Genomic DNA, 8,556 nt, shown 5'->3' with positions numbered 1-8,556 from the left:
ACAGTAACATTCCTACCCTAAATATTTTTTTTTATATTAGAATTATGTATGTCATATTTTATCCCTACTCATTTCTGCACTATTTTATGTCTTAGATTCTCTTTTTTTTAATGTTCTTGTTATATATATTTAATGATATAATTTATAATGAGCATTGTTGGAGCGGGCCTGACATCTAAGATTGTCATTGCCAATGACTGCAATCTCTGTAAATGTTGAGCACATGACAATAAACATTTTAAATAGCTTTTATAACTGATAAGATCTGATTAAATGTGGTGCAGTTCAATTTCACCCATTGATTCTATGCTGAAGTGAGTTACAGCAAATCAATGTGATTTACTTTATTGATCACAGTGTGCAGTCTGGTTGCCAGAATAAATGTTGGCATAATGTACGTTTCTGCAAACCACAGAGATGTAACATTTGCAGAGGTGTTGGGGGAGATGCAGTGCACATGAACATGACAAGACATTTACATCAAACTGGTGCAGAAAAGGCACATTTTGCCTAGTGGTCACACGATCCAGCATCTTTCTCCTCTTCCTCTGGCGAGAAACTTATCTTATATAGATGTCGTCAGACCTACGTCACTTTAGAAACAATGTGATATGTATGAAATGTGTTTGCAGAGACGGCAATGCCAACATTTTCCTCTGGCGTCTGGGCTGCAGAGTAAGGACATTACATTTCCACGCTCTCCATTTGGAGGTCAAAGGTCACAATCAGCTTCAGAGCAGCTTCCCTGCAGGTGGTTTGGGATTTTCAGGGATTTGCTCCAGGACAGATCAGCAGGGCAGATATTTGGCTACACAGGTTAGACTGGACCTGAATCCTCAGCCGATGAAGGGCAGTGTGCCTCCAGCTGTCTTATAAATGAAAGTAAAGAGAAACTAATGAAGTGAACCAGCCATTAATTCTGGAGAGGAAGCAGAAGGTTTCAGTTCCCCATTAAACACCTGCTGAGTCAGACTATGACGGGATGTTTACACAGGGATTTCCTAGATTGTTACGTAAGAGTTTACTGCATATTTTTTTATATTTTTGAAATATACTGCAAAAAAAAACTGCTTTGCATTTAGTTGATCTGTCAGTAAAGTTAGGCCTTTTAAATCCGTATGCTGTTGTGGATGCTTTTGCCTGCTGTGTCCCTAAAATGTGCCAGTTAGCAGTATTACTGCTCTTAGCTTTTTTGTAAACTCAACAATAACTCAGTCAGTGAGAGATTAAGATAAATTTCAAAAATGATGAAACTGTTGGACAAATATTAAAATGTTTTATGTAAGGAGCTGTGGCCAGTTCCCCTCGCCGCATTATTGTCTTCACTGGACCTCGTCAACCTTTACACATGTTGATTTAAATTAATTCTGCCCTGTTTCACCCCAAGAATGTCTCATGTTTGCTTTGTTCTTCCCTCCAACTATCGAGTGTCCAGCCTCTATAAGCCTCGAGAGTCTGTGTCACTCTGAATATCCAGAAATCTCGTGGCACTATAAACTAAGAAGTGCAACCATTTAAACCAAAATGTCAACAGATCTTTTATTCAAGCAAATATGATGAAAAATACAACAAAATATCAAATCAAATGCAGGCAAACTGTGAAAACTGTGGTCTTTAAATTGAAATATATGAGTAGATGAGCTATTATTATCATTAATATTTAGTAGGAGCAAATGCAACGTCCAAGTTACAATATCTGGAAACACATCAATCATATAAGGCTCAAAAGCCCACATCAAACTTGTAGCTAATGTACGTATATGTGAGTATAATCAATATGAATCTCCACTAGATTAACTCAGTGTTTGTGGCTGTTTCAGCTCCTGGTCCAGGCTCCTCCACTGTGTCCGCAGGCCGCTCGGGGGCATCTGATTGGTCAGCAGTCAAAGTCTGGTCAGCAACTTCTTCTTTTGCTTCTTTTGTTTGTTCTGAATGTGAAACTTTGGGTTTGACTGCAGCCTTCTCCTCATCTTCAACCTTCTCCATGGGAAGAGTCTTAGATACAGATTCTGTAAGAGAATGATCATTAGTACACACAGTTACACAGTCTGTAATGTTTCACATATCACAGATTTCAGCCCTCTCACTCTTTCGGCACTGCGATTTCTTCCCAGTCCCAGTGACGGGGGTTTTCATCTTTTCCTCTGGGGTGTTTGGGCCAAACACCACGTTTCCCTCTGGATCAGTCCAGTATGAAGTCACCCCCAGGTCAGGTGTTCCCTCTATGATCTCCAGCTGGGAGGAGAAAAACTGGGGTCAGACATGGCCATGTATAAAAAGACCTACTCTAACCAGAATTAACCATCAGCAGCCAAAGAATGGTGTCCTCTACTTACCTGGGACGGTCAGTGAGGTCAGAAATATCACTGATGATTTTCATAATATAATCACTCTATCCAAATCTGTATTCACCTGATATTACACATTTTAAAACCCCTTTTTTTTGCATTGCATCATATGCAATATTTTTCAAATGATTTCTGTCTGAAACTGAGGGATATTGCTCCATATTAAGTATAAATGTCCTTTAATCAGATTATTCAACGGCTTTTAAAGGAGCAGTGTGTGAGATTTAAGGGGATTTAGTGGCATCTAGTGGTGAGGATTTGAGACTGCAACCTGCTGAAACTTCTCTCAGTAGTGTTCATGCCGTTAGCCCAGCACCTGCTAATGTGTGCTAATTTTTATCTCTGATAACGTAATGTGTGCTCACCTCATTTCTGATGCAGACATTCAGGAGTTTTTGTAAAATTTTATTTAAGATTTTATGCTTTTGCCTTCATTAGATAGGACAGTTTAAGCATGAAGGGGGAGAGAGAGACAGGGGACGACATGCAGCACAGGCCAAAATCAAATGTGTGGCCGCTGCGGCAAGGACATAGCCTTTGTACATGGTATGCCTGCTCTACCTGGTGAGCTACTGGGCGGCTGTTCAGGGGATTTTTACCGTGAGCCGAATTATCTGCAGAGGTCTTTTTCTCTTCAAAACAAACACACACCCTAAACGGGTAGAAACACTGCATAAAGCAGTTTCATGTTATAAAAACAATCAGTGTTTTTCTGACGGTCTCATCACAGAGGGGCTGCAAACTACAGTGGCTGACGGTGAAAACATGAATTTGTCCGTTCTGGGCTACTGTAGAGACATGGCGATGCAACGTGGTGATTTCCGTAGATGGGGACCTGCTACCTATGTAGACATAAATGGCTAATTCTAAGTTTACAAAAACTCAGTGATTATTTTCAGGCGATTATACGCTAAAGAAAACATACTTATATATCCTCCTAAGACCAGAACTTTTTTTTGGTATACATTTTTAATTTCTCGCAGCTCCCAGTGATTGGCGGGACTTGATAAGTATAAAAAACTAAGATTTGTAAACGATAATAAAGTCCAGATGTCCTCAAACGAGCACTTCCTAATTAACAGTTTCTCAGTTTGTTACTGTTGCTAAAATTGGTCAAATTTGTTGCCATATCAAACTACAACTATTATCAATCATAAATAAACAGGTTTCAACCATAAAATGTGATCAGGTTTTGTACTTTGTCCACTTTTGTGTCTGTATCAGCTGCAGACTGACTTAGCAGAGATGGCGGCCATCTTGTTTTTACATGGATTAGTGTATTGTGCTCTTACTGCCACTAGATGGCACAGAAAAGTGTCCACGAACGAGGACAACAGGTCTAAGTTAAGTAGAATGAAGTATATGGTCAAGTAAATCCAAAATGTGATGTCCTCATATGAGGACACAGGGTCTCAGGAGAATATTATATCCATTTCTGCCAATATATCCCCTAAATCCTACACACTGGACTGGTTTCAGACAGTTGGACAAGATAGATCTGCAAAATAGGATGTAGGCTCTACGGGATGATTTTTTCCTTGGCAACAGCATTTTTTTTCTCAAATGATGTTCACGTTTTTATGCATTCACAAATGGCTTGAAAAATAGTGCATATAGCTGCTATAAATGGGAAAAAAATCTCTCCCAGGGGAGCTCCAAATGTTTATAATGTCTGGCTGCACACCTGAGCATACTGTTCATGTATCATTAGGTGACTTTAGCTTGCTTTGGAACAATGACCTTTGTCAATATTTTTTCATCTATTCTGTTCATTCTATTCTGGCCATAAAGACAGCCATTAGGATTTGACAGATACGCAGTAGTTCTGCCCTGTTCGAAAAATGATTCGATATTTTAAGCTTTGTTGTTGAGCGTTAGATAAGAAGATTGATAGCTTTCATGTATCTTCAATATGAAATTTCAATCAAGAGATGGCAGGAGAAACTTAGCTTAGCATAAAGACTGTAGACAGGGGGGAACAGCTTGCCTGGCTCTGTCTAAAGATACAGAAATCTGCTTGCCAGCACCTCTAAAGCTCACTAATAAATACATTATCTTGTTTGTTTAATCTGTACAAAAACTGGACTTTTTACTGGCCATGCGCAGTGACTTTCAGTACTCGTGATAAAACTGATGTAGAAAATGACTATTTATAACCTCTATCTTACAGAAAAACCTTGGATATAATGCTATGTGTGATAGTACCGTTGGATGGTGACCAGACAACAAGGGGAAACATTAGTTTTCTCTCAATAACATTCAGGTGAGCTTGATTTTTTGTGCTCAGTCTGTGCTCATCTACAGGTTATTTTGTTTGTTTATTTTTTCAAGAGCATCATCATAAATCAAGCCCACGATGTTTACAGGAGAGAGAGGGGTGGTCTCCATGCTGGTGGTGGATCTTCGGAGCAGTCCGAGCCTACAGTGGCTGGGAGTGGAAAAGGGAAGAGACTGAAACCAGAGAGTGAAGAGTGAAGGGTGCAGGGTTCAAACCAACGTGAGGCAACTCAAAGAGGAAGAGGAGGAAGAGGAAGTGGGGAAGTACATGCTTGTTTTTATTAGTCTCATCAAGAAACAGGGGAAGTGATGCAATAACCACTATACGTAAACAGTGATCTGACAGTTTTCATAACAGTGGCGTCGGTAACATCACAATACAGGAGGCACCATAATCATGAATGATGGACAGTGAAGGGGATCTCGTAACAACAGTGGATCACATGACTAACAGTGACAGTGGGCAAACGTGTGTTCACTACAGACAGGGAGACAATGGAAGTGATGTCACGGTAACAACATTCAAATGACTGTGAATAATAATAAAACAAGACTAAATGTAAAATCTAATGAAATGACACAGTGCATGTTTCAACCCATTTGTAACAAATTTAGCATACTTGTATTTCTACTCTCAAACCTAAGGAGCATTATCACCAGACTTTGGGGTGTCCTGCTCATGCCTAGCAAATCCACTATGTACTATTTTATAAACTATTTCATTAACATCAGCAGCTCTGTCCAACTCATTGTTGGATTTGGGGAAGAGAGTGTAAATATCCCAGCTGACACCGGACGTCAATTCAACATCAGGAAGACGATGTTAAATTTTGGTTGGAATCAAAATCGTGTTGAGCATAATTGAAATATCTGCAAACGTTACAATTTCCTGTTGTGTGGACATTAATATTAGAATGTTTAGCAGATGTTGGGTTTTGTTCTTCATACCTTACAACTAAATGTCGTTATTGTAAGTCAAGATGACATCGGCATGAGGCAACTGGAAGATGCTGGATTTTGTTTATTTTTATAACATAAAACCAACAAAATATCACATCATCTGTCGTCAGTACTCTACATCAAATTAACGTTGGAATCACACGTTGTCCTGACATTGAATTTTGGCGTCACATCCTAAATCCAACCAAATATCAGTGTCTTACAGCGTTGGTGGCCACTGGCCAGCTGGGTACATCCTCAAGCTAATGCTAGCTCAGTTAGCTAACTAGCTACAGCCAATAAAATGTAGAAATGAGGATCCTGCTTTTGTCCACCTGTGTCTGACACAGAGGATCCGCTATTTAAAAGTGACTCACAATTTTGCCAGTAAATCTGCCACCATTACTGAAAACAGAAAGCTTGAAATCCTAAAACTGTGATGTTCTAGATTCCCACTAGCACTTGAATGCACCAACATGAAGACTTCCTCTATGCAACAATGACTTTGCAAAAACTTTAAATCATGACTCTCTGTATCTTAAGCATGTTTCATGTCCTTGCAAAATGCTTTCTATATTATATTAACCTGAACTAAAAATAAATTGCTCCATGCATAATTTGTAACAAATGGGATAAAACATGTAAAAACATTTGGCTTTTTAATAGACTTTGCACACTAACTTGATTTCCTTTCTATGACTCTCTGCATCCTATCAACACAGTATGTCTTATGTATTATCTTTAGCCTTCTTTTCTCAAGTAATGTTTCATTTCTCTTCTAAATCAAACACATCTGCCTCTCTGCATGCCACAGCTTTACACAAACAAAAACTAAAACTGCACCAGTGACATTTTCTGAGTGGACATGATGTTAGGTTTGTTGTTATTGGACCAAATGAATACATGTTTTTTAGGATTTGAAGTCACAACTCTTCACTCTGGATTTCTCTGTGAACTGTTGTTGACATTTCAGATTCAGCACCTCTAGAGTTGATTTTAATATTCTACACAAAAACATCGAACACATCCTCAAGCCTGTTTCTTTCCTTCATCTGTTTCCAGTGTTTTTCATTTGTACATATTTACGACAAGATTTGGACCGCTTTTATTTATGCTTGCTGCCCGCCTCATCAGGGATGAAGACACTTACGGTGAAGTCCCCGCTCTCTGTGCCGTACTTGTTCTTCACCAGGATGCTGTACTTGCCAGAGTCCGACGTGTTCACGCCGGTGATGGTGAAACTGGCAAACTTGCCTGACGCAAACTTGAGGATGCAGTGGTCATCGGATGTGATCTCCCTGTCGTTCTTCAGCCAGGTGACCTCTGGCACGGGGTCGCCCGAAATGTTGCAGGTGAGATTGAGGGCCTGGTGAGAGGATAACACGCAACACACACAGAATATTATACAGTCATAACAATTGTGTTCAGAAACATAGAGTCAGTCTCTCTATCACTCTCATTGTGCTGCAAGACACTGGCCTCTGGAAGCACATTTCCACCAGTGTGATGGGAAAAAAAAAACTGTAAGTCATCAAGAAACTTTCTCAAAACTAAGAGTGAGTATCTTAAACTAATGACTTACTCTCATGCAGCAATGGCCGCAGACTGAAATCAAATCTCCAGCCGCTGCAGCAAGGACAGTGCCTTTTTAAATGGGATGCTTGCCCCAACTACTGAGCTACTGGGGACCCCTTATGTCATTATTTTAATAAAGTTTCTTATTATTTTGAGACACTCAGTCATTATGGTGAGATCTTAAGTCACTATTTTGGGTTATTATATTGTTACGTTGAGATACAAAGTCACTATTTTGAGATAGCAAGTCATTTTTTTGAGATACTACATTATTTTGCAAAAGTTAATCATTATTTTAAGATACTAAGACATTAAGGGGAGATCGTAAGTAAGTATTTTGAGATATTAAATCATAATTTCCAGATGCTAAGTCATTATTTTGAGAAGGTTTCTCATTATAATGGCACTTCTTTTTGTCACACTTGTGAAAACAGGCTCCCTTACTGGCCTCATAATATCAGCTACAGCAGTTTACCTTGCCCTCCTGTATAGTGACCACATCAGGCAGGCCTCCTGCCACTCGAGCACGACCTGAAAGAAACAATGTTGACTTCAATAATTACAATAAATATGTTTTATTCATATGATAATCTTAAGTAAACAACTTTACTGCTTTACATTAAATATATGTGAATATTTATATTAATATACAGTCTGGGTCATTTATTGCTTTAAACATAATCAGTGGAATCTAAACATTTATTTTACAGGAAGGATACTTAAAGTATTAAGGGAAAAGATAAGAGTCATAGGATCTGTATTTTAGTTACATAATCCAAGCTGCAGCATTTCAAACTCCATTATTCAGCATCGAAACAATATCTGAAGGACAGGTCTTCTTGATGAGGGAAACTGCTATGCAGTAGTTGCAATACAAAGTGGGAATAGTGTAAATATAAAGTCCAAGATAACAATAACTAGAAGGTGCAAATCCCCCAAAAAATACAATACACCAAATGCTAAAATCAGGTTAACACTATGGATCATGAAGACAAAAGGTGACAAACACAAAGCTACGTTAAATACAATCCACTTACTTCTCTCTGCAATCGCAGCAGCTCTGATGAGGTTAAAAAGAAAGAAAGAACAAATTAGATCAGAGGTGCTGAAAATCAGAAGTGAAGTTTGAGGCTTAATCTGCATGTATACTTCTTCATGTATTTCCTCAAATACACAAAATGTGTTTTCATGCATGCTGTGACTGCGGCTACATAAACCTAAAGATATGTTAGTTATCGAGGAGGAGAGTAAGCAACTTACTTGAGTCTCTGGAATTCTGCAAAAGCATCGTCAAATGCTGCAAAACAGAAAAAAAGTTTGTGGGAACATTACTGCTTGTGTAGGATACAGTAAATGCAAAGAAAATTTTAAAAAGTATGAAAAGTCTATTAGAAGTCGTGATATGTCTAAAAACCAC

General features: G+C 38.7%; 1 protein-coding gene across 9 annotated transcripts in view; it reads right to left on the bottom strand.

Moving 5' to 3' along the window:
• Window positions 1-1,542: 1,542 nt before the first annotated feature.
• myom1b (myomesin 1b) overlaps window positions 1,543-8,556 on the bottom strand; it is a 43,954-nt gene continuing 36,940 nt past the window's right edge. For 7 of the 9 annotated variants that reach the window (XM_050056893.1, XM_050056897.1, XM_050056895.1 and 4 more), the window contains 6 exons: window positions 8,400-8,436; window positions 8,177-8,199; window positions 7,615-7,670; window positions 6,715-6,930; window positions 2,088-2,235; window positions 1,543-2,009 (listed from right to left, as the gene is read on the bottom strand). In XM_050056893.1, the coding sequence (XP_049912850.1) occupies window positions 1,789-2,009; window positions 2,088-2,235; window positions 6,715-6,930; window positions 7,615-7,670; window positions 8,177-8,199; window positions 8,400-8,436 (701 nt within the window). In that variant the 3' untranslated portion in view covers window positions 1,543-1,788. Of the gene's footprint in view, window positions 2,010-2,087; window positions 2,236-4,882; window positions 6,931-7,614; window positions 7,671-8,176; window positions 8,200-8,399; window positions 8,437-8,556 lie in introns of those variants that run through there. The other 2 variants (XM_050056899.1, XM_050056900.1) reach the window with 1 other exon arrangement.

The sequence above is a fragment of the Epinephelus moara genome, chromosome 11 (genome assembly GCF_006386435.1).
Source record: "Epinephelus moara isolate mb chromosome 11, YSFRI_EMoa_1.0, whole genome shotgun sequence".
Classification (NCBI taxonomy): Eukaryota; Metazoa; Chordata; class Actinopteri; order Perciformes; family Serranidae; genus Epinephelus; species Epinephelus moara.
This window is presented reverse-complemented; position numbering and strand designations above follow the sequence as displayed.